The sequence below is a fragment of the Netta rufina genome, assembly GCF_964035555.1.
Source record: "Netta rufina genome assembly, chromosome: 2".
NCBI lineage: Eukaryota > Metazoa > Chordata > Aves > Anseriformes > Anatidae > Netta > Netta rufina.
The window spans coordinates 118,200,209-118,226,634 of record NC_140124.1 but is presented as its reverse complement, the minus strand read 5'-3'; the positions used below and the strand labels follow the sequence as shown (position 1 = coordinate 118,226,634).

The 26,426-nt window shown below is 42.0% G+C and overlaps 1 protein-coding gene across 1 annotated transcript; it reads right to left on the bottom strand.

Moving 5' to 3' along the window:
- Positions 1 to 14,651: 14,651 nt before the first annotated feature.
- Positions 14,652 to 23,351, bottom strand: MRPL15 (mitochondrial ribosomal protein L15). The gene is made up of 5 exons (XM_084282728.1): positions 23,223 to 23,351; positions 19,852 to 20,009; positions 17,267 to 17,432; positions 16,632 to 16,755; positions 14,652 to 15,232 (listed from the first exon to the last, which is right to left on the bottom strand). The coding sequence occupies exons 1-5, from the start codon at positions 23,319 to 23,321 to the stop codon at positions 14,895 to 14,897; spliced, it is 885 nt and encodes a 294-aa protein (XP_084138854.1). The 5' UTR covers positions 23,322 to 23,351; the 3' UTR covers positions 14,652 to 14,894.
- Between the last annotated feature and the right edge of the window lie 3,075 nt (positions 23,352 to 26,426).

The following is a 26,426-nucleotide window of genomic DNA, read 5'->3' as shown; positions in this document are numbered from 1 at the left end:
ATGGAAAAGTTTGGGAATTCCTTTATTACTCTGTTCAGATTTTATTCTGATTGATCTCTTTAAAGAGATAATGATTTCTTTGATAGAAACTAGAAGAATCTCTTCCAAAACAATAAATTGCATTCATTTTACTCAAAAACAAAAATCTCCTGCATCACTCATCATGTAAGAGCATAGTACCTTATATTTCTAATGGCTACCCATTTCCACTGTGCTGAAGATAGGGCTTATGTATTTCCACATGCCAAGAGCTCTTTCTCTTCTTTCACAGTCATTTAAGATAAACAGAAATAGAAAAAATCTCTACAAGTCTCTTCTTGCACTTTGACTTTAAGCTTGTAAGGCTGGATTTAAACAGGGCAGAATATGCTCTGAACATGCTGAACAGCATCAGTTTCTACGTGCTATTGCTCATGCTTATGTCATGTAAATTAGAGTTATCATCTGTAAGAAATAAAATCATCCAACCTTGGTTATGCATTTGAGATTCACACTTAAGATTCATACACGGTAAAGGGATTTCCTGGGCAACTTGGTTCACCTTATTCCAGAATGCTCCAGGATGTTTTTTTGTGTCCTAAAGCTCATTGCAATTGGTAGGGCACAAGCAATCAACAAACTTTGCAGTGATATTAGCCTTTGAACATGACAAAAAAAAATAAGGAATCTGTTATTTATGCCATGAGGAAGATGAATCACATAGATGTTGATTCCCTGCTTGTACTAGCAAAATTCAGTCACAAACCTTCCACTGAAGTTCCAAGATAAACTTAAGGACAAAGCTTTTATGCAGTGAATGTGTAGAAAAGAGGTCTTGTGTTGGAGCTGGGCTCATCACTCCCTGGATATGTTATTGGAGAAAATAAAGCAATTGACTTTGTGAATAACTATTTCTATATATATATTTAAAAAAAAAAAAAAAAAGGAATAGAATAAAGTGTATTTTTTCTCTTGATTGGTGCTCCTACTATGCTCTGTCTGCATATGGAGGAATACCAAAACCAAATAAGATGGCTCCTGCTTTGGAACATTTTTAAAATTAGCAAACTTAATCTGATTTTGCCATGTGTGGAACTTCTCTTTTGTGAGAGGGCTCTGAAACATCACAGGTGCTTCATCCTGTGGGAGAGCATGGGGAAGACAACTGTGACTGTTGTCAGATCTTAGCAGCCCATGTTGTCTCATTTCTGCATGTCTCTAACTGGAGGAGCTCCAGCCCTTACTGTGCCTTAAGGAAGAAAATGGAAAGTATGGAGTTGGCATTGTAATTCCCCTCTGACAAGATGTCTGACCATAGTGGACTTTTAATTGCCATTTAAATGTTGCAGAAGAAAGAAAAAGTATCTTTACAAGGTACCTTTGCATACTGCCTTGTTCCTGCTTCTTTTCCTGACAAACTGAAGAAGTTTACCACAGCTCAGTTATTTCATTGTAAGAGGAGTATTCATCTTTCCCCTTTTGACTCACAGATATCCTCAAAGATTGCAGTTTTTAACACCAGGAAATGCAAAGGTAATAGACCAGCAGCTTCCCCATTTACTAACCATTATCTTTTAAAACTCTCCTTGCCATCCCCTAAAGTTGTTGCCTCATTAATCTCCATGCATGACTGAAAGTGTTAAAAGCTTTTATGATCAATTAATTACAAAAAGACACTTCAGGGCATTTCTGACTTTTTAAGCAGCACTCTCTGCTCTGGTGCAGAGCACATTTTGAAGTATTAAAGCTTGGGAACACCTAAAGCAAGCAAATTTTCCTCTCAGTGCCTTACCCCAAAGTGCACTAAGCACTTGCAGCCGGGAGCTGCAGGAGGTGCAGCCGGCCCAGGATCACCGGGATAACACCTCCCCCCAGCGGTCCTGGCACTTGTTTTTTCCAACTTATTTTTTTCCATGTTAATTTATGGGGAAAAACAAACGAACGAACCAAAAAAAAAACACCCAAACCAACCATACATAGTTCAACCTTAGTTCTCATTTCGTGTGAAACAGTGGAGTTCACGGGTATATCTCCTGCTGCACAACTTCATGGATCTTCCTGTAAGCAGGGATTGCTGACACTATATTTGCACAGCCCTGCAGAAGCCTGGGACAGGCTTTGGGGCAGGATTTCGGAGTGATCACCTCATTCCCTGGTGGCACAAACCCCACGGAAGCTGGAGGCTGCTGCCCACCCCCTGCTTCCTCCTCACCCCTTGCCTCTGCTCCCCAGGCCCCCAATTCTGTCATGCTGGTGTTTTAGGAACAAGCACATTTCAGTGGCTACATCCCCAAGGGACATGCTGGGAAGTCACCAACATTGCGGCCAGCCCCTTCCTTGAAACACTCTGGCCCCTGCAGAGCTGCTTCACCTCCTCGCAGCCAGCTGGGCAAGGAAGGCAGGTGCATGCTCCCTGCCCCGGCCAGGGCAGGAAAGGAGCTGGTTCCTCTCCCAGGGAAAATTAGTAGCAAAGTGAGAGAGATGTGTTTAGGTGATCTGGAAACAGTCTGCATCTGCAAAATGCGCTTACACAAAGCATTATTTATGTTCGCCTGGGTAACCAGTAAAAGTCACCACCAAGTCAAACACAGCACGCTAGTAAAAAGTGAATGTTCTTCTCAGAAAATTAGGGCGTTATCTTGTTATCAAAATCTTCCCCTGGGCTAATAGCAGCTACCAATCTTTCTCATTCTCTGTTAAGTTTGTGCTCTACAGATGTTTCCGATATTAATCAACAAGATCTCTCTTGCCGAAGTGGCAATGAGAAAAAATGCAGTCAGACCATCAGTGGAGGCAGGTACAAAACCGGAACAAAGCAGCGTGTAATAATTCAGTGTGCTGAACTGAGTTTGTAATTAAATACACTATGAACTGCTTTGAAAGGTGTGGACTTGATTATGTGAAAACAAGTTTCCAACTATCATTTTTTCTAGCCCCTTAAAGGGCTGCCAACTTTGTATAAGTCATACTGCAACCACAAGTACTGTTTTTGCTACTGTTACAAGCAATATTAAGATTGAAACTGAAAGATATTTGGAAAAAAAAAATAATTTCAATTTTACTTTTGATGGGATTTTTTGGTGGATTTGATTGCATCATCCCCCTCTCCATTCAGTATGTTTGTGTGCATCTTTCAAACAGCACTGGGGATGGGAGACACGTGGCTTCTGGGCAGCAGCCCTGCTGCAGACCAGCTTCTCTAGGTTAAGCCTGGGGCTACGTTTGCTGGTGCCTGATGAGAAGAATTCACATTTCAGCCTCAGTATCAGTGGGGGCACACTGGCCTCTGCTCCTGTCTGGCTGCTCGTCTTCATGGGGCTTGGTGGAGCTCCCTCTATTTGACATCTCCACTCCTCTGTCAGGCAAAACCAGAACTGCTCAAGAGGTTGGCCAAAGCCCCATCCAGACTGGCCTTGAACACCTCCAGGGATGGGGCATCTGGTATTAGCTACCGAAGTGTATTTCTTTTGTGGGTGGATCTGCAGCTGAGAGCATTGCTGCCCATCAGACAAGTGGCTCTGCAGACATTGCCATCTCTTGTTTTATCTGTGCCTCCCAAACATTGTGACCAATGGACCTCCACCTGTCTTCCACAACTACTGTAGGCTATCCAGGTCAAAGTTTTACTTGAAACTCCGTAACGTTTGTATATGGGGGTGGTGTCTTTATGTTCTCCAGGCCAAACCTTGACAAAATCATTGGTTTATGTGCACTGGGCTTTTACCAAAACAAAATTTTGATCATCAGTCGAGATGTAGCAATGATATTTTCATAAGAAATAAGGGACCCTGATGTAGATTTGTTTTTATATTGGATGTACTAAAACAAACAAACAAATTAAAAACAACAAAGAAGTTGTGTAATCTAAATGATAAAAAAAAAAAAAAAAAAAAAAAAAAAACAGTATGCAGGGACTAGTCAGAACTGAACTGTGTTGTGAGCCAGATGGCTTGTGCCCCATGGAACCCACAGACATGCCTCTCATGTGGTCAGAGGCTTTAGCTTTCTAGGAAGGATGGCACTGAAGAGATGGAAATGGGTGAAGAGAGAAAAATAGGAAAAACAAAAAGCCTCTAAAACTCTTTCCATGTCATAACGACTTTTTTCATCCGTATGAGACTTTTATATCTTTTTGACCTCTCTGTCTTTTACACAGAATCACAGAATTTCTAGGTTGGAAGAGACCTCAAGATCATCGAGTCCAACCTCTGACCTAACGCTAGCAGTCCCCACTAAGCCATATCCCTAAGCTCTACATCTAAACGTCTTTTGAAGACTTCCAGGGATGGTGACTCCACCACTTCCCTGGGCAGCCTGTTCCAGTGCCTCACAACCCTTTCAGTAAAGAAGTTCTTCCTAACATCCAACCTAAAACTCCCCTGGCTCAACTTAAGCCCATTCCCCCTTGTCCTGTCACCAGGCACGTGGGAGAACAAGTAAGTGTTAGAACTTAGTAAGAACTTAGTAAGAACTTGGTAAGTGCGTTTCTGTTGATAATAATTTGAACATACATGTCTTGCTCAACTACCCAAAAAGACATTCATGGAGCTCTTTGGTATGATGTTAGTTCATCATATTAGCAGGCAGAGGTAGGCCTGTGATTGTTTGGGTGGGTTTGCCATTATTTGACAAAAGGAAATGTAATTCTTGACCATTGCAGGGTGGCAGCTAATACTGGGACCCTTGCAGGTGAGTTTGTTGGAGGAGAAATATGAGCGTGACCTCAGGATAATGCATAACCAAAATGTCCTCTGTTTGCAGGAACATCAGACTTTAGACAGGTAGGCAAATAGTGAACGGACAAGTCACTGTCTCTGTCCCCACAGGGCAACATTATCTCAGTAGCTGATTGGAAAATATTAGAAGAGAAAGCCAACTCTCTTTAGAAGCTATCCCTTCTCAGAATCTGTCCCAGTTTTAACCATACAGCTTTCCTCCAGAAAGGGAACAGTGCCTCCACTGCTGAGCTTGTTGATGTTCAGGCAGGACAACAGGATGGGGATTTCCATGCCAAACATGCATGAGATCTGCCTGCTGTTGCTTTAACCCATCCTGGGAAGGCCATCTTTTTGGCTCCCAGCCCAGCAAGAGGCAAATGGGTTTAACTCAGTGAGCTGGGGGGGCACCCGAGCTGATCCCCATCCAGGTTACAACAGCATGAGGAGGATATAGTAGCACATGCCTGGGTCGTGGGGCTCTCTGTGCACCCTCACCTGTACACACACTGCAGTAGCTGCATGCTGCGTGGTATTTCAGAGCAGATGTATGGATAGCTCTTCACTAGGGCAACTGCTCTGAGAGGAGTATTGCAAGGGTGCAGTGACCTGCATCTGCCTGTGGAGATGCAGCTGTGGTAGATGTCCTCCTTTGCTCCTTGTAGTCACAAAATGCTACTTTGATACCAAAGAACTTCACTCTTGCCCATGGCACTGCTCTGAACAGGGGCAGGAATCCTGTGCTAGCAGTTTGAAATAAGGAAAACAACTGGGTTATTCTGATCAACTAACAGACTCCCCCCTCCCAAAAAAAAGGGGTGGGGGCATTCACTAAATACTGCATTTCCTCTAAACTCAAAGACAACATTCAAAGTTACCAATATTTAGCTTTCACATTAAGAATTAGTACTCTTTTCATTACTTATAATGGGTTGAAGTTACATTTTACCTATTCTGGGAGTCACAGTTCATCACAGCTCATGAGGTCTTCAGTGTGAATGAAGTTATGTTGCTAATTTTCATGAACTTTTAAAATAATTATTCACACTGATGGTGCAAATGAATTATTTTTCAGCCTGCTTTGTTTTTGAGCTCCTTCTGGAGAGAAACCAAGGCCAGTTGCAAACATCAGTGAAAAAGCACACCAAATTTTTGCTCAGGCACATATTGCTGGGTGAAAGTTTTAGGACGCCCACCAAGTTGTACAAACGGTGCCCTGACACTAGGAGTATAAACAGCAAGCCTGCCCAAACAAACATGTATAACACCGTTCTTTCCCCTCTGACAAAAAAAAAATATGCGAGTGTGGATTGCTTGGAGGTTCGTGTTGCCTGGGGACTGGACTCTGCTGCCTTTGGCAGAGACTTCTGCCTCGGGAATTTGTTAGCACTCTCTCCAGAGATACATCCTATCAGAAACAGTTAGTGCATGAAAACTCAGTGGATTTTAACATACGAAACCTTTATATTTTTCACAGGCTAATTAGAAACACACCACAGATACAGAATCTGAGCTGCCTGTAAAGTTCTGAGTCAGATACAAGAGATTATCTGAAGGAAAAGAAGCCTGCTTTTTCCGTTCAACAACACAGGGCTTGTGCAAGTTCCTAGTTATTTCATTCAGGAAGAATCAAAGTTTCCTTTCAGCCACAGAAAAACATTGAGCTCCGACTCCCTGTATAGCCAAATACAGTGCTATGAGCAAAGAGTCATGCCGAATCAACCAAAATGTTTATTTCCAACATTTGAAGAAACACTTAAAAGACATTTAAAAAATAAAAATTCCTTCCGTCCTGAGGACTGATCCAAGAAGGCTTCTTTGGGGCTACAGTTTATGGTTTCATGTGAAACCCATTAACTTGGGGAACCACTGAGAACCTCTGCATTCTCCTTTTGGAGTCAATTCTTTTTCTTACACAGAAGAGACTACTTTGGTTCACACTGGGGGGGGGGGGGGGGGGGGGGGGACACACACAGTTTCCCTAGATTCATATGGCTACTTCTTTTCATAAAGGTCATACACAATTCTTAGAAGTATGCTATGCTTCCAAAATTTCAATCTAGGTAAGAAAAAAAAAGGTCAGAAGCATTCTGGAAGTGCCTTTTAGCAGCTTCTACTTTTTGTCTTCAACACGCAGTTTGCTAAGGCACAGATCTCACATTATTTCCAGCAGAATCTGCAGTGATGATGGGACAGGTTGTGATTTCCAAGTGGCGGTGTCCTTGTAAGATGCTATCCTTGGTCTGCAGACATCAGTGGACAGGAAATTTTGCAACCGAGAGAATATTCCATCATGTTTGATTTTGGATTCATTGCAACAGGAAGAACAAAGAGAATCCAAACCCCAAGATCAGCCATGATTTCAATGAGGAAAAAAAACATGAGGACCATATTCTGAACTTACCACTGATTGCTATGAGCCATCTCCCAGTTGCTTTGGGCAGCCGCAGGGTACCGCTCTCAGAACACACGCAAAACCTTCATGGCTCCAATACTTAAACAAGCTTTCAAGCCACCTTAACGTGACCTTTAGCAGAGTACACTAGAAACACTGAAAACAAAGTCCAAAAGTAATGATGAAACAAATGAACTACCCACTTTGAAGTTTAAACCTTCCGGATTTAGAAATGACTGAACAGTCACTGAACCAGGACTCGGTGAATCCCCTTAGGAATAAATCCATCCCGTCACTAGGTGTCAGCCTTGTCTGTCCAGAAGGACACGGGACCTTCTCCCTGTCCCAGTGAGCAGATGCAACTCTCGGCACTACAAATCATCCTAGCATTCTTGTAATTTGGGGAAGGGGAGCCGTTTGTGTGGGATGGTTATGCACCAGCTCATATAGCATGTGTTGCCCTCAGGTTTGGATGCTGGAAACAAAAGGTGAGCATTGAATGTTACTTCCATGCTGAGGGGATGTGACCAGAAGTCAACTGTGTATACAGCAGCGGAGTTATGCTCTCAGGCAATTAATAAAATCAGCAGGGTATAAGCAATGAATCAGTAACTGTTTTGCAAGCCCTACAATATTTACTGTTTATCCTAAAGCACCAGTTCCTGGAATAATGCCATCACATAAAAATGCTGGCTCCCACTTCTTAAATTTGTTTCTAGCCTTGTTGGATACAGGAACAATGCTTGGAAACAAGATTCCTGCGGGGCTGAAAACTGTAAGAACAATAAAGAAAACCTCAAATGTATTCTTTAAATGATTTCTTGAACACTCACAGTCCGTAGCAGTATAGTCAGCAAAAATAAAGGGCAATTAAGCAGGCAGCAGAGTTTGAGTAGGGCTTGCAGAATAGTAGGATATTTTCTGATTTTGGAATCTCTTCAGATGGAGAATTTCATACCTTGTTTCTCGTGTTCCCAAGCCTGTGAAAATGATCTTTTCTTCTACTAGGGCCAACCAGAGTGCCATAGCTGCATGTCAATGCCCATAGTGATCTGGGACCATTGCAGGTTCTGTGCATGGCTTCCTAATATGCTGCAAGCAGTCATTCAACCTCATTGAGAGCAATAGTTTGAAGTGGGAAAACATGCACTTTTCACATGGTGCAACAAAAATCGCTTAACAGATCATTGCCTTCCATTTTCTTCCTAGGTTCTCTTAATGGACAGAGAAGATTTTCCACAATTAATAAAGACAAAATTAGAGCATCCCAGTGCTTTGATTCCCTCAGATGCACACAAATGATTGCAGAAAAACTGGCATGGGTAGAATTTTGCAACTTGTTCACATCCACACTATGATGATTCATTTCATGATCATTCCCTAGTACATACCTGTCCTTAATGATGAATGTGTGATTGCTGGAGCCTTCCTACAATGACCAAAAAAAAAAAAAAAAAAAAAAAATCACAATAAAAACAGGCATTTCACCAGTCCTAGAAGTCAGGGCAGCAGAAAAGTCATGCCAGCCAAGCCCAACATAAAACAAGTAGAACAATATTTTGACTGGAGCAGTCTCAAGTCTACTACATGGCCCATACCCAGACTGCTTGCTGTGGTGATTAGTGCTATTTACATTGGGGAAAGAAAAAAAAAAAAAAAAAAAAAAGGAAAAAGAAGGGATAAATGATTGCCTATGCACTGAAAAACAAGACAAAAACAAGCCTGTCTTTGGGGTGCCGGGGACCCAGAAATCATTGGGAATGGAAGAAATGGCAAGTCAAAGTCTGTACAAGGGTCAGTACCAAATGTGTGTTTTATACTGACATCACAACCCATCACAGCAGTTATAGGGGGTCCCTAAGGGACACACTGGGCTGTATGTTCTCAGAGACCTGTGTCTAAATGGCTGTCAGCTACAAGAAACAACAGCGACAAGCACCACTTGCTGAAGCAGACTCCTTGGAAGGGCACCATCCTTCTCTCCCATTTTTTTCTGATTCACATGTGCAGGTGGCTTTAATTTCCATGCTTTGCTTACAGAGGAAACACATCCATTAGAGTTAGCACAAACATCAGCAACCTATTACACAGGGGGGGCAAGAAGATAAGCAACTTTTGAATGGCAATACCACTGCAGATATGGGAATGGGGAGCCCTGAAAGAGTCAGAGACTTCTAGGAAGGGATTGTCAATGGTTTCTGTAACTCAGAAAAGCTGCTGTCTCCCATAACTGCAAAATAACACACATCATATGACTTCCAGCATTTCACCTCTTGTGGCATTACGATGTCCTCTGACTTGTTTTTTAAATCAGCATGCTTATTTTCAAAGACAAATACGTCATCAGGCTTCAGAAGTTCCCAATGCTGAGCTAGACATGGGATCCTTAAGGAGACCTTCCAAGCTCACACTTCAAGCATCATGGGTCACTGAAAACACAGAGAATGGGATTCAGCTCCAAATACCTCAGGTTTGGCTGTATACAAGTGTGCTGTATGTTAGAACTACCGCTTCAGACACTGGAGCCTAGAGAGCAATTTAGCAGCTCAGGTGCCTGCTTCAGGCTAAACGCACTGATTCTCCAGGCTCCATTGATTCTAGCAAGATTTCAAGTCATATTTCTACTGACTACAAAATTAAATAATCATCTGCTTGTGAGCAATATAAAATTAAACTTGCATTAATTTTGAAATTAAAAAAGTATCTCAGGACTTAGATGCTACCATTTGAAGCTCTGAAACACAACTACATTCAAGCAAGTAACGAAAACATCTTCCTTTTTTAGATATTTAGACTGAATTTATTTTCTTAATTTTAAGTATTCCAGCATTGGGTGCAAGACAAACTATACTAGCATTGAAAAAAAATAAATAAATCCCAAAGTCCTCACAGAACTTCTTTATTGTAAATTAACTTATCAACTTATTTATCATAGACTGTTCTAGCTGTCATTACCCTGCCCAGGGAAGAACAATAAAAATATAAGCACCAACAAATGGTAGGCTTTCTGGCAAATCTGCCCATGTTTATAGATTAGATACCAGACAGAGCAATCCTAACAGGAGACTAGTATAAGCTTTACAGAGGCTGGGTTTCCAAAAGTGCAAGGAGGGACTGATTTGGGCAGTGATGTGTTGAATTGCAGAAGTGCCTCCCCATTAAGACTTACATCTAGTGTGTGTAATTTTGAGTTAAGTGCACGGATACCCTTCTAGGAGTGCTCTTTGACTCTCAATAAGCTCCAAATCCATTGCTGAAAGGGCCCCACGCACCGGCCAGCATGTGTCTTTGAATCTACAAGGTTAACAAGTAAACAACTTCGCTGTTGACATTTTTAACAACAAAAGCAACACCAGTCCAGGAAACTCAAGCCACGAAAAACCCCCTCGTATAAACAGATGCAGGAATGATCAACACTTTTCCTGCTCCAGAGGCACATAAAACAACCAGATTTTCAAACTTGGAGTGGGCCAGACAGGATGACACTGTGAGAATGATTGAGCCCTGTAGTTCCCACAACTACAAGAGGAGAAGTGGGAAGAGGTGGCTGAAAGGCGCAGATGCAACAGAGGGAGCGTAGCCGAAGGAGACAGAATAGATCAGAGGACAGTTCGCTTCCACCGAGAAACTGGCAGTTCTTTAGACAATGCCATTTAGACATTTCTGCTACAAAAGACCAAAGTGGCCACTTGGGCTAGGAGATGAAGGAGCTTAAGGTTCATAACCTTCCTCTGCTGGGTAAGAATTCTGGCACACCAGGACTTCCAAGTACAACTTCTCACATATTAAACCACAACACAATAAACTGAAATACAGATTGGGAGTTCCATAAAACTATTCCCATCTGATCTCTGATTGGGAAAATTTAAGAGAGAAATCTGCATCTGGAATACTAAACTGTCCATTTCGGACAGACACTGCATCTCTCTTATTTTAGAGATATCTAAGAATAACATTATTATTTAAAATAATACAAAACTTGTGCAATTATCTCAAATTAATACAGAGACACATTTTTACAGAACTTGTGAGTGCTCAAGAGTACAAAATTAGCTTTGAATCAGCATTTAAAAATTGAAATAGAAATGAAATAGAAAACAATAAAATAGCAATGGGAAGCTATCTTCATAATTGATCACTTTTATATGACTTCCTGGAGCACTGACATCAATTACACTTGTATGTCAAAACAATGTTGGCGCTCTGCCAGCGAAGATCCAGATCAGGGCCACCAACTTATTTATTTGTTACTTTTTGGAAATCAGCAAATGGTTTGGTCAACTGTTGGCTATTCAACACAAATACTACAGTATGCACTATAGTGAATAAAAAGTCAGTAGCTCTTTGAAGTATTTTGTTGTACATATAAATGGAAGGAAAAATACATTTTTTTGGCCTTCAAGTCTGCAGTCAACCACCTGCAAGTACAATACTGACTAGCTACTCTTAGTAGGGTCCATCTCATTACAAATAGACAGTTTCTAATTATGTAGCCATGTACTTGCTCAGAGGCCTTTCTTTTGATTTCAGTCTCACATATATGGTCAGTTTTATCAAGGAACAATTTAAGAGTACGATGCTATTGCTAAAATTAACATGACTTTCAGTATTTTACAGCACAAATATGTTTCTTTTCCTCAGATATTTGAAGATGTTTTTCCAGTTATGGAAAATGCTTCTTGCTGTTTAACACATTCTTGCATAAGGAAAAAAAAAATAATAATATCAGAACAGGATATCCAAAGCATTCGTTTATCTTATGAACATGAGAACATGGTACAAATTCCTGGGTAAAGAGATTGGCTTTAGATGCCAGTGCATCAAAGAGCCTGACCATCATGTAAGCGATAGTCCATTGGGAGGTTGTTTATTGTGCATTTATTAAAAACCTTGTCAATAACTTACTCGTGCTTTTGATAATTCTGTGTTTGGTTGCTGGGAGACTTGTGTTCCTGACGAGATAAAATGAACAGGAAATCCTCTATAGCCTTGTCACTTTTTTCACTAGTAAATAAAATCAGAACAAGTGTTATAAAATGCTAGCTACTGTAAACAGAAAGGGGAAAAAAAAAAAAAAAAGACAAGCATTGCATATTTTAAATAAAGCAACATACAGCCCTTTTTGCCCTCTCCAATTATACGATGATAAAAGATCACCTTTATAAAGTAGAATGACCGGATTTTGTGGAACGTGGCTGTTTTGGCTCCAAGGTACTTGGAGCATTATAGTATCAGAGCCAGGATACAGCTGCCTTGTGACTAAGACGTCGTTCACTGAATAAGTGCTATCCAATCACTCGACGTCACCAGACATCTGTTTCCTGTTTTCATTCTTTCTTTCACTGTTATCATTTTATCCAAGTTACCCTTTCACCTGAAAACCATTTAGAAACCTACAGTAACCAGCGTGTGTGTATCAAAGAAGTTGATTTAGAAAAAAAAAAATTGCTCTCAGCAATTCGTGAATTTTAATACAAAGAGCAGGAGTGGAAACACAGTTGCCTTCCCCCCTCTTCTCCTCCCAAAAATACACAATGATACATAAACACTTTTGTCTTCTGGTCTTCACTTATATGACTAACTTCCTTCTTTGCTTCCAGTTAAGTAGCTTTCCTGTTGAGTACCACCACCTCTACATAACACAATTGTGAATTGATTCATAAAAACAGAAACATTATGGCACAAATAAGGGAAGGCAATAAATACTCTTCCCCCCTCCCCCCCCTCCAACTCCTTCCAAATGGAGGCAGTAGTATTGTAATAACAGAAAAAAAAAATAAAGGCCAAAAAAAAAAAAAAAAGAGTATTGCTTGTCATTTAAGTTTCCAAACCAACAATCATCAGGATGCAGAACAGGATACATCTAAAGTGAGAAAGTTATTTACTTCACATTCAAGTTAACACTACCTATACGTGTTTTGGCACAGGGTATTAGTCTTAATGTGCCAAGAAAGCATTGTGCACCTTAAAAAATACTGATGTTAATGCCACTAAAACCAAAATCCTCCTATTCACAATCCAATTTTGTATCGGTGTTGTTTTGCTATGCTTCACCTATACTTAAAACCACAAGTCAGGTCCCGTTATTAATAGCATCTTGCACACATTAACAACAGAAACTGAAGAGTAAATTCTCAAAAAGTTAGTTGTATTTCATTGTTAATCTCTGGATTCCATCCTAGTTTATCAGCAATGGGATGGAAGATATTTTACTTTGCTTTGGGTTACAGATGCTCATACTATTACATGCTATTTATTGACTGATGCAACAACCTGGGTTGGCTTGACAAACACCAAGAAAAAAATTAATCTGCTTCATGTTATTCTCTGAAAGAAAACACAGATGATTTTTTCTTGGGGCACACAACTGGATTGCAGGTGTTACACAGGAGAAGCAGATTCTGGCACTTGGACGGCTTTCCCGAGGAGATGGGATGGTTTGGCAGCTACAGGAAACTATAAGCAGCGTTTCCAAAGGCACATAAAAAATTGGAAAGCAAGACTTATTCTTGTGTTCTGGTCTTCCGGACCATTTCCTGCATCCTGATATCCAAATTATCCCCACTTTAAAGCCAAATTCAGCTTCCATTAAAGATTCAAGACATTATGAAGCATCTCATTACCCTGTGAGGAGTCAGATCAAGTTCTTACGCATGAACTTAGACTTAGCTTTCAATTTACTGCTTGGTTTGTCATCCCAAATGCCCAATCCTCATCACACAAATGAAACCTAGGATAGGAATAATATAGTACTATGGACAGTTTGATGAAACAAACACTTGTTGGAAAATTTATTTACCCAGATTGATAATTGACACTATCAATAAATTGATACTTTGTCCCATAAAAGTAATTTGTTGATAATTTTTTACATCACCTAAATTCATTGCCACTGACAGTCTGTGACCAATCTGAAAACTGAACACTTACCGGGTGTTTTGTCCATCACGATCTAATGTCATCAGATGCACAGACATTCATTGACACTAGCTTCTGCTATGCATTTTTATTACTGACATTACATTTGTGTCTGGATAAGTTTTAAGTGCTATTTGAATAAAGGTACCTTTTGATTTAGGACAGCTATCCTTTGTTTTTGTTTTTTTTAAATTTAGATAAAATGTTTAAACTGCACACCATGACTTCCTCAATTCCACGTGAAGGGATGAGTATAAGACAGTAAGTAAATAAAGATCTCTCAACCACTTTTGCATTTTGCCACTGCCATCAATATCAAACATTGCTGTCTGTGGACTTGAAGAGGTTAATGAGTTCTTCTGTACTTTGATATTTTCAATTGTTCCTAATTTTCCCCAACCAAAAAATAATGGTTTACTTCTCAGAGGTATTCAAGATGCTATTTCAATTAATGTTGTAGAAAATTTTATGCACCACTTGTAAAACTTAATATTGTTTTGAACAACCCTGTTTTGGATTTTATTTGAAGGGAGAAGAATACAAACTAATTATGAAGTCAAGCTACTCTTTGGAATCATCCCCTGAAACAGATGAAGCACTGGAATATTTTTTTCTGTAAAAGTAAATGGCAAATCATAGCAAGAGAAAGTGCCAAAACACACACTTTATTTATGTCAGACTCTACACAGTTGCCAAACATTAAGATTTTTTACGGACAGTATTGTGACAATAAAAAAAATTGAGAGCCACACCAGTAGATTACATAAACAATAATTTTTGTTTTGTCTGGTGTAACAGGAGTCTTAAAAAAAACAAACACCACTTTGTATCCATTATTTCATACCCAGATGTTTCCTGTACACCTGCAGTTGTCTCTAGTCCTGAATTCATGAGCTATAGTATTTTAGCAGCCTCTCATCGGTTGGTTTCAGAATTTTCTTGTCTGCCATGTTTACGATCCATCCTGGAGCAAGACCAAAAAATATCTGCCTGGGATCCTTGCGCGTGCTTAACATTTTGAAGAGCTCATCCTTAGTTATGTCTGGTAGGGAATAACCATATTTCTTGGCAAGTTCAAGCCGGGCTTCTTCAACCTTGGACGGATCTGCCAGATACCCCCGATTATTGGCATCTGTGTAGTAACGAACTAGATCTTCAGGTGGAAGCAGCCGCTTTGGAATAGGCTGGCCACGCAGAAAAAACACTACTGGCTTAATTAAGATTTCTGTGTGCAGAGAAGAGACAAAATTAGATACGATGCTTTACAATCAACGTTTAGAGACATTACACTTTTTCATTGGGTATTTTGTGCTAAATAAGTCATTGAACTCATTTATTAAAGAACATCAGGAAAAAAAAAATCTTAAATTCTTGTTTAGAATTAAATACTTATTTACAAGTTTCACTTACCCAAACAAACAACTCTAGTGACAACTGTTACTACAAAGATCAGTTAAAACAATCCAGATGAATCATTATTTCTAATGCATTTATAACGCCTGCTTTGGAAATATACAATATACAATAAGCCAGAAGATGGCACCTTATTCCAAAGATGGACTTCCAGGTTAGAAGTGTCTATTTACACAGTCAACGAGTACAGAATTTTGTGTTTTTGTAAGTATTTTAAATAAAGAATCAACAGTATGTACACCTATTTAGGCTGGATATAGGAAATAAATTCTTCACTCTGAGGGCAGTGAGGCACTGGCACAGCCCAGAGAAGCTGTGGATGCCCCATCCCTGGAGGTGTTCAAGGCCAGGCTGGATGGGGCTTTGGGCAGCCTGGTCTGGTGGGAGGTGTCCCTGCCCATGGCAGAGGGTTGGAACCAGATGCCTTTAAGGTCCCTTCCAACCCAAACTATTCTGTGATTCTTTTTAGGCATTTGTGAGAGTATCTTCTCCTCAAATTTTGCTACAGTTGGGAAGTTACTTTTCAGACCCTTTTAAATTCAATATTTAGATCATTTTCTGGATCAGAAAACAAACAAACTTGTATCAGTCCAGGGTAATATATTTTGCGCACTGGAAAATATCTGTTCCTCTTGTGCTCAGCTTCATTCACACATGAGATCTCCATTATGGCCAATAAAAAGTGCATGAATGAATATTAGGCAGGATGCAGCCTCAAGCAAAGCAAAGCCACATTCTTCAGTGAAAGTGTTCTCAAAACAATAGCCATTTTGACTGGAACGATTCTGACCTTCTCTAGCTTAGTTACTTCCTCACTTTAAGTGGAAAAGTATTTTAAATAAAAAAATATCAACAACCAATTGTTATTTAAGTCCATTTAAGTCCCTGAATTTTCCTAGGGTTATTAAATGTGTGGAAAAGTTGAAATACAAAAATTCAAAGAAACAATCTTTTATTAGTTCCTCTAGCTACAGAGCTACTTAGATTTCTTTAACTGGCTGATTGGTAAATAACTATAAACACTAGGAGGGCTAAACAGGTGAATAGTTTAAAAAACAGTTAAACAAAGACATAGTGTTATATATATAACATTTATATATGTTGCTGGATGTCTCAGAAGATAGAAAGGGGAGGATCATCCAGTAAGAACTGTTTGGAGAGATTTGGATCATTTCACCTTCTCACAGACAGAAGAAACTGGAAATCCTTACCCAGGCTCCTTGGATCGTAGAACGATGTTGTAACAACACCTCCATTTTTTTCTATGGTTGCAATTGCTAATTCAGATGCCCTTTGTACTTCAATATTTACTTTTGCTGAAAAAATATCAGCACCCTGTAAGTTTCAAAAAACATTAGAGTAATATTAAAATGACTATTTTAAGGCACACATTCATTCCTCTCTGCAAAGTTACAAGAAACATTAAGGCCTGTGAAATATTATGATTTGTCTGTTTTCTGCACCAAGAACAGTAACCGTATTGTTCTCATTCAGTCACTTGGGTTCAAGTAAAAAAGCTTGCTTGTCCAAATTTTTCAGACATTTCTTTTAGTACATTCTAGTCTTCTGTTCTAAGATACTTTTTAAGACTTCTCGTTATATGTCCCTTAACTATTATTTTTGTAGTTTCTCTGGTCTTGAAACACCATCCTATTATTTTGCTAACACACAGTGCCCTCTAGTGGATTTAATATCGCAAAAAAATCCACAGAAAACTAATTTAGAAAAACAAAGATGCTTCCAAAAACAGAGGAAGGAGAAAGACATTTGGATAGCCTGGTGTGGAAAAACTGAGAACTCAAGGCTTTACACTTCCCAAAACAATAGATCTGTTTTGTATGCATACCTCCTCCACAAGCTGGACGCCATAATCTCGTTTGAGAGGTTGGACTGTTATACCTCTGGCATTAGTAAGCTGTGTCAAGTCAATTGGTTGTGTGGGGTCAACTCTACCTAGATCAATCAGGTACTGCAGCTTCTGAAGACTGAGTGGTTGATACTGACGTCTGAAGCTGGGGAGAGAAAAAAAAGGAACAAAGATATTTATGAAACTCTAATAGAACTGGTCAGTGATATACAGCACATAATCCATTTTCTACCCAGTCCTAAAACAACCAAGAAAATGCTTGAAACAGTCATCCATAAGCCAAAATCATATTTGCATTAAACTGAACTTACAAGCCCCAGTCAGAGCTCAAGACTACACTACACATTCAGTTCCCACCCCTAATATGACATTAATCCTTTTGTTGAACTCAATTTACTCCAGAATACCTCTCTACCTGCTGACTTTTTTAAGGAAGCAGCAAGACATGAAGAAGTTGAAGCATCAGCATTTCTTGGTAAGTCAACAAGATTCTAAATAACTATCAGCTTCAAAGTGAATCCATCTTGGTAGCCTCGGTGATGCATTTGGAAAATCTGACCAAAAAAAAGTCCAACCAACCAAAAGACAACAAATGAATAAAAACAAACAAAAAACGCTCACTATGAAAATAAAAAGTACCTCTGCCTTTCCATAGAAATTTAGTCAGAATAGCAGCCAAACCCAGTACATGCTCCTGCACAGCTTGCCTCTATCCAACAAGTTTTTTTTTAGTTCATACCACTGCACCTGACATCTAACAAGTAGTAAATGGAATCTTCCTGAACATCCTCCAAGAGAGAGAAATATTAAGAATGTCTACATTAATCTATATCCCCAAAGGAGAATGGAATATTGTGTCAGTAGCTATCACCTTCAGCAGAATCTGCTGCTGCATTTTATGAAGTTCTAACTTTATTGCACAAACCAATCCTCTGGGTAGTCCTTCCTGGTTCTATACCTCCTGCATACCAGTTATGCTGCTGCTCAGAACTTTCTCAAATGATCTATTTCACCACCACTACTGGAAATCTGTGTTAGTAGAAAAAATGAAAAGCTTATCTATTAAGCTTTAATGGTATGCTGACCAAAACAAAACAGAAAACAACCAAGCAGCAGAATTACCCATCAGACAGTTCCTAACAGAGCAAGAGTTCAAAAAGCAGAGAAACACCACTGCAGACAGAGAAAAAAAGAACAATGTGAAGATAAACAGGTAGAGACACTGTTCAGCATGTTCCTATCCCACCACAACAGTCTCTCGATTGCACTTACAATGTTCACCAGAAAAACTTTTATAGTAGTCTCACACTGGAGTTTTGAAAACATTGAAAAATTATGAATATTTTATTTGTTGTTTCCACGTGTGCCAGATGTGGTTAAAAAGCAGCAAAACATTGTTAATTTTTTTAATTGCAGAGGCTTGGATTTGTGTTGTTTATGAATAAACTTGGGAATGCTGTTAACATAAGATCAGCATCTGCATTCTGGAGATCATCCTCTGTGTATCAAATGCGCCTCTTGTTTACTATTATAATAAATTAAGAGGGAGAAATGGCAGTAATTGGAAATATAGTTTTGAAGTTTTTTAAACTAACAAGACTTGCAGAGAAAACCTTCAATAATGAGGACAGGTCTGTAAGTTACACTTCATGTATAAATTGAAACTATAAAAATGTGCAGCTATTTGCTGAAGTTATATCAGCAAATGAAACATGCAATCAAACTGCAAGTTTAACAACTGATGAATAAGTACACATCAGTACTTTCATTCTTGAACTGTCTGCTAGATGTGGCACGTTTTTGTTACTAGGACCTGTAGCAGCATTGTATGGATATAGAAGTTTGAGAACATATGTAAAGGCAACAAGATGGTTAGTGACCAAGGCAACATGAAAGCTATCTTAGGAAATAAAAAACAGATTTAAAAAATAGACAATTAAAAAATAATAATAAAAAAAAAAAACAGAAAGGGAAAACACTAGGGGAAAGACATGTTAGGACAATCATTTTAAAAAGCTGGAAGATGGACAACAGCACAAGCAAGCACAATGTGCAAAGGGGACAGAAGTGACAGCCAAGGCAGAATGCCTGAGAACAATGGCAGAAGATGACTTAATGGACTCTTACAACACATTTGGTATTACACAGTTTGTTAAGATACTAGGTGGAACTGATGGAGCCCAGAGAAAGAGAGCAGCTTCACATGGCTAAAGTGTACAGTAATGAAGAGAAGCGGGTTTGTTTGGCTGGCAGCAGATCAGGGCTTCAAGTGAATAAAGCAAAGTGAAATAACAAAGAAAGACAAAGGAATGTGCTCAGCTACAGGAGCATGGGCACATGCAACACATGAAGAATTATGCAAATAAAACAACAAAAAATAATTAAAATAAATTTTAAAATCTCACAAGAAATGAGAGATCGTGCTGACAGGCAAGCTAATGATCACAGAGGAATACCTCATCTTCAGTTAGCCCTGCTTTGGCATATTAGAGAGATTCTGGCTTCAGGAGAACACTTAAGACACTCAGAAATTAATCAGCCTGCTTATATGTGAAGAAACTTACCTATGTCCCTCATTAAACCCATACTTCGGTATGGCCAAATAAAATGGAGTTTGGCCACCCTCAAAGCCTAATCGGGGACGATTTCCTCTTTGTCTTTCTCCTTTGTGACCTCTGCCACACTTTCTACCTCCGTATCTTCCGCGGCCACGTCTTTTCTCCTTGAAAACAAACAACAGCACAGTCAATGACTTTGTAGGTAAGCATTTATAAAACAGAAGATTTCAGAGGTATAACCAACTTAAAATGCTGATTCTTGGAGAAAAGAAAAAAAAAAGATATAACTCTTTTCTAAAGGGAAAAATACTCAGAAGAGCAGTCAATGTCATTTTTGCACACAGCTCTAGGCAGGTGTTGCACAAAAGAAACACCAGTACTTAATCCTACCTCTTAATATCCTGCACTCTCCACGTTTGATTATTCCCCTGAATTAACCTTTGATATTTCCTGCTATTTTGTAAGAAAGTTGCTCAGTGCTCAGAAATTTCTGAGCACTAACAACGAAAAAAATCACATCAAGGGAACAGACTACACACACTACACATACACATAGCTCTTTTCATGGACTCAGACTTGTTAGCAAGTCTGCAACCACTGGCTACAAATCAGAAGAGAGGATTATATTTCAGAACTTTATTACTGCTTAAATTAAGACCGTGAAACTAAGCAATTAGTTTACTGAGTGCTTTAAATTAGAATTGCAGCTGTAAGTACAGCATTTCAGCAATCCTCTTGCACTCACCTCCTGTTTGTGGTAGGAAAAGCACTTGCATAGCTAAATGGTGAACAGGATCAAAGATAAAGGTAAAACCACTTCCTTTCCCCTCCCAAATTTAGATCAGTTGCACCACTCAGTACAACACAGGTATGCCAGTATCCGTGGCATTACAAGACAGGCGGTAAACAATGGTGGGAACGAGCACCTGGGAGCACCAGATATTAAATGAAGCGGTGCCAGCCCACGCTGAGCTAGCTATCAGAAGCCTCCTGTCAGACGGCTGTAGTTCATGCCCTGAGGATTTTGCAGCACTGAGGATCACTTTAATTTCCTCACGCTTTGTTGGGGATAAGCCACAAGCTCCAGATTCCTCACTGCTGTGCTGAACACAGTAAGGGATCTCTGCTCAGCTCCAAGAGGCACGACCATACCCGTGCACCACTCTGAAGCATCCGTTTGGCCTCGCAAAGTTTTCCCATTTAAGCTACCGTTCACTGGACTGCGAACACACGTGGAAGGAGCAGTGCCATATCGCTAAGTCTCGTATGTCCACAACAGAATACACATCCTTGCTATTTTCCATTGTGCTCCTCAACTTGAATTGATAAAGAAACACATTTTAAACAGCATTTGTGATTACAAGCTAACCTTGATTAAGTCCCTGCTGGATCAATAATAATTTAAAGAAGTCATTATTGAAAAGACAAACTACAGCCAGTTTCTTCACATTCTGTTCTTTTGTGTCCAACACTCAGCCAAACTGCGGGCACCCCATATCCTGCCATTCTTGCTGCGCAGTAACACTGCAGCACAGCACATTTGGTGAGATTAAGGTCTGAAAACTGCTCAGTGCATCACGGTACCTGATTATTTGCCTGCCACCACAGACATAAAATTTGATGTTTTATGCTTTCTATTGTGCAAGTTTTCCAAAGTTACCGACCACCTACTGCACAGCCATATTAATAAGAAGGCCAACGTGGACGTGCCTCAGAAAAAAAATGCATGGATATGCTTGGAACACCTGATCTAAGATGCACAGCTTCCCTGTATTAATGCTGAGCAGCGGAAAGGTCAAGTGAAGCTTTACACTTGACCAGACTACTGCTGCCACCAAAGGAAGCTGTCTCGTCCCTCACCCACATTCTGCTGCTTTACTTGCAGGATCCCTTGAGCCACGTGCCTCTGCGTTGCACCAGGGAATCAAAATGGATGAAAATTAACTTTTGGCCTAATTAGTTTTCATCAGGTTTGGTTCCATAACCTGGCTCCCCGCACTCGGAGGCAGAGGGAGACCACAACCTGCCCACACCGCCGTGTACACAGTGACTTCGTTTAACACAAACACATGGGTGATTTGGGGTCAAAACCAGAGTGCAACTGGTATATTGCCCAGGCTGTCAGTGAAGTCAATCCAAACATCTGGGTTGTTTCGGCAACTTGTTTGTGAAGTAAAATGCTCTTAAACCCACTCACGTGGGCAGAATAATCACAGATTAAAGCTGTCAGGTTCCTTGACAAAGAGAACTGAGGTCATCTGTCCAAGCTCTAACTGAAGTTTGTGCTAACATGGGGAAAAAACTGCAATTCACTTCCTATTTGAAGTTGCAAGTTACTTACAAAAGACCCAATGAGTATACAAAAAATCTCTACTTTAAAGTTAGGACCCTTTTCTTTTTTTTAAAAAAAAAAAAAAAAAAAAAAAAAAAAGAAAGAACATGTTTTCCTAACAGGAAAGGAAGGGACCTCAAAGATCCCCTAGTTCCAATCCCCATGCCATGGGCAGGGACACCTCCCACCAAACCAGGTTGCCCAAAGCCCCATCCAGCCTGGCCTTGAGCACCTCCAGGGATGTGGCATCCACAGCTTCTCTGGGCAACCTGTGCCAGGGCCTCACCACCCTCTGCGCAAAGAACTTCCTCCTTATATCTAATCCAAGTCTCCCCTCTTTTAGTCTAAAACAATTCTTCCTTGTCCTATCATTATCAGATTGAACAGAGTTGCTCCCCTTCAAATACTGAAAGGTCGCAATGAGGTCACCCCAGAGCCTCCTCTTCTCCAGGGTGAGAAATCCCAGCTCTCTCAGCCTTTCATCGTAGGAGAGGTGCCCCAGCCCTTGATCATCTTTGCGGCCCTCCTCTGGATCCACTCTAACAGCCCCACATCCTTCTGGTGCTGGGAGCCCCAGGACGCAGCACTCCAGGTGGCACCTCACCATGGCAGAGCAGAGGGGCACAATCACCTCCCTCACCCTGCTGGCCACTCCTCTGTTGGTGCAGCCCAGGACGCAGTTGCCCTTTTGCACTGCAGGCACACACTGCTGGCTCATGTCCAGCTTTTTGTCCACCAGAACCCCCAAGTCCTTCTCTGCTGGGCTGCTCTCAGTGAGTTCTCCCAGTCTGTGCTCATGTCTGGGATTGCCCCAGTGCAGCTGCAGCACCTTGCGCTTGGACTTGTTGAACCCCATTAGGCTCACACGGGCCCACTTTTCTAGCTTATCCAGGCCCCGTGGATGTCATCCCTTCCTTCCGTTGTACCAGCTGCACCACCCAGCCACCCACCGCCCAGCTTCCCACGGGGACAGCTCAAAGGACACGGGACAACGCACAACGCCGACACCCGCCACACCCCTCCCCGGCCCCCCGCAGGCACTCACCTTCTTTTTGGAGCCGGGGCTGGGCCTCAGGTTGGCCAGGCTGACCTTGGGCAGCGCCCGCAGCAGCTCCAGGGCCCTGCTCCCGCCGGGGCCGCTCATCCCGGCCCGAGGGCGGCAGCGCCGCTGCCTGGGGGGGGGGGGGGGGGGGGGGGGGGGGGGTGCTTTACGGCAGCAGCCGCAAAGCGCAACGCGCAGCACTGTCGCGCTTCCCCCCCTCCCCCCCTCCAAGGCGGGAGCGCGCGCGGGGCAGCGCGGCCCCGACATGGCGGCCGGGGGGGGGGGATGTGGACAGGGAGGGGAGGGGGAGTTATAAAGTGTGAGGGGGTCAGCAGGGTGAAATCTGAAGTTTCTTGTGCAAAACAGCTGTACGGAGTGCTATGGGGAACCATCTCAGTGCATTTCAATCACTAGGGCAGCGAAAATACATATTTTTTTGTTTTACTATAATGCCTAGTGTTTTGCCTCATAAAGCTTGCACTGCCTTAGGCTACCAAGAAAACATTCATATGCAGACCCCTGTGAAGAGATATCCAACTCACAAGGCTGTAAAGATTCACAACCCAGATGTTGTCACCGATTCCTTTGGGATTTTAGGAGCTACATCTAAGTCCCCCAGACCATCTGCCCCATGCCCTGTTGGGAGCTTGTGTGCCTGCAGCAGCCCCGACTACGCTGTGAGATCGCTCCGACTGAAAGCTTGCTCCAGTCATGAGCCGACTGCTGACCTTCGAAGCAGGAGGTGCACCAGCAGGCTGCCTCGTGACATTTCCATACACTAAATAAGTGACAGCGTAGTCAATGCTGGGGTGGAAAGGGAAGACTATTTTTTCACCTCCTCTACAGAAAGCATCAGGTTTATCCTGCTTGATAAGCAGCTGACATAGCGTGAAGCTCCTGATCTTTTAGGAATCTTTTATTCATGAACTACATTTTTGTAACACATTTGGATTGGGTACATCACAGCACCATAGAATCATAGAACAGCTCATGTCGGAAGGGACCTTAAAGGTCACCTAGTTCCACCCCCCTGCCGTGGGCAGGGATGCTAGATCACTAGATCAGGTCAACATCTCCAGGGATGGGGCATCCACAGCTTCTCTGCACAACCTGTGCCAGTGCCTCACCACCCTCCAAGTGAAAAATTTCCTCCTAACCTCTAATCTAAATCTCCCCTCTTTCAATTTAAAGCCTTCCCCCCTTATTCTATCACTATCTGCCTGTATAAAAAGTCATTCTCCATCTTTTTTATAAGCCCCCTTTAAGTATTGAAAAGCTGCAATGAGGTCAACCTGGAGCCTTCTCTTCTCCAGGTTGAACACCCTGAGCTCTCTCAGCCTTTCTTCATAGGAGAGGTGCTCCAGCCCTCTGAGCATCTTTGTGGCCCTCCTCTCGACCCCCTCTAAAAGCCCCACATCCTTCTTGTGCTGGGGGCCCCAGGCCTGGATGCAGCACTCCAGTTGGGGCCTCACAATGGCAGAGCAGAGGGGCACAATCACCTCCTTTGACCTGTTGGCCACTCCTCTGCCAATGCAGCCCAGGATGCAGTTGCCCTTCTGCACAGTGAGCTCACACTGCTGGTTCATGTGGAGCTTTTCGTCCACCAGAACCCCCAAGTCCTTCTCTGCTGGGCTGCTCTCAGCGAGTTCTTCTCCCAGTCTGTGCTCATCTTGACCCAGGTGCAGCTCCTTGCACTTTCACAGAATCATAGAATCATATCCCGAGTTGGGACGGACCCACAAGGATCATTGAGTCCAACTCCTGGCACCACGCAGGTCAACCCAAAAATTCAGACCATGTGACTAAGTGCACAGTCCAAACCCTTCTTAAACTCTGATGGGCTTGGTGCAGTGAGCACTTCCCTGGGGAGCCAGTGTGCGACCACCCTCTCAGTGAAAAACCTCTTCCTGATGTCTAGCCTCAACCTCGCCTGCCTCAGCTTGACACTATTCCTGCAGGTCCTATCACTGATGACTTTCTGACTTCTCATTACACATGGTCCCACTTTTCTGGCTTGTCCAGGTCCCTTTGGATGTCTTCCCTTCCTTCTGTTGTATTGGCTGCACCACTCAGATCGGTGTCATCTGCAAACTTGCTGAGGGTGCACGTGGTCCCACTGTCTATGTCACTGATAAAGCACTAGTCACAAGGCATGAGGCAAGAACACACACTAAAGTGCAGAGATAAAACACTAGAAAGCCTTCCGTTAAAATAATCCAATTTCAGCAATAACAGAACCTCTTGGCATCAGTACTATATGTCAAAGCAATATAATAGTCATGGCAAAAGAGGTCATGTATTTAAAGTTACTTAGTTGGTGCAAAGTCTTCTCTCATATATTTTATGCAGCCATGCTGACAAAAATATTAACGCTGTTGAGCAAAATTTGCTCTCTGCAGAAAACCACCCCTGCCTGGTATGGGGTGTGCCAGTGGGAAGGATGTGCTTTCACATAATACAGCATGAGTTCAGCTGCTGCTTGAGTTGCCAAAATAGCGTCCGTGTTAGCCAGATCGCAGCCTGCAGAACACAATGAGCGGATTGACTTTCTGGGAGGAAGCATCTGACAAAGATGCATGGAGTAGAGGACAAAGAACCGAGTGTTTCATTCGGGCAGAAATGTGTTCGCCGTACTTATCCGGAGCTGGTCTAAGTGTTAAAAATGGACTGGGACGGTGCAGCAGCTTGGCAGGCAGTGCCTGAGCAGCCTGATGCGTGTCAGGGTGAGTAAGAGCCACTCACGCTTTGGCCATAAGCCAGATTTAATTTGGCGATGGAGGCACCTGATGTGACGGGGACAAATGAGTTCCGTCTAATGATGCCCTTTGCCATATTCGCGTTTTCGCTCTTTCTTGTGACCATTTTATATCGACTGCATGATGAGTATGGGGACTTCCCTTTACCCCCGAGCTCTGTACAACATCAGGAAAGCCATTTTGAGAAGAAACGAACCATAAACTGAGGGGGACTGAGGGGGGCTGAGGGGGACTGAGGGGGAGCTGAGGGGGCTGAGGGGAAGATGAGGGGGACTGAGGGGGGCTGAGGGGGACTGATGGGGGCTGAGGGGAGCTGAGGGGAAGATGAGGGGGGCTGAGGGGGACTGAGAGGGGCTGAGGGGGAGCTGGGGGAAGGGTGGGCGGCCGCACCTTCCCCTCAGCGCCCCCAACGGCCGCGCCTCACGGCCGGCTGTGGGCGGGCCGTGCCCGC

What these genes read in the sequence shown, in the direction of transcription:
- MRPL15 (XM_084282728.1), bottom strand. Translation starts at nt 23,321, where the DNA reads ATGAGCGGCCCCGGCGGGAGCAGGGCCCTGGAGCTGCTGCGGGCGCTG. An exon ending in GCCCCGGCTCCAAAAAGAAG is followed by an intron (nt 20,010 to 23,222) that starts GTGAGTGCCTGC and finishes TTTGTTTTCAAG; the next exon opens with GAGAAAAGACGTGGCCGCGG. An exon ending in GGGTTTAATGAGGGACATAG is followed by an intron (nt 17,433 to 19,851) that starts GTAAGTTTCTTC and finishes TTCTCTCCCCAG; the next exon opens with CTTCAGACGTCAGTATCAAC.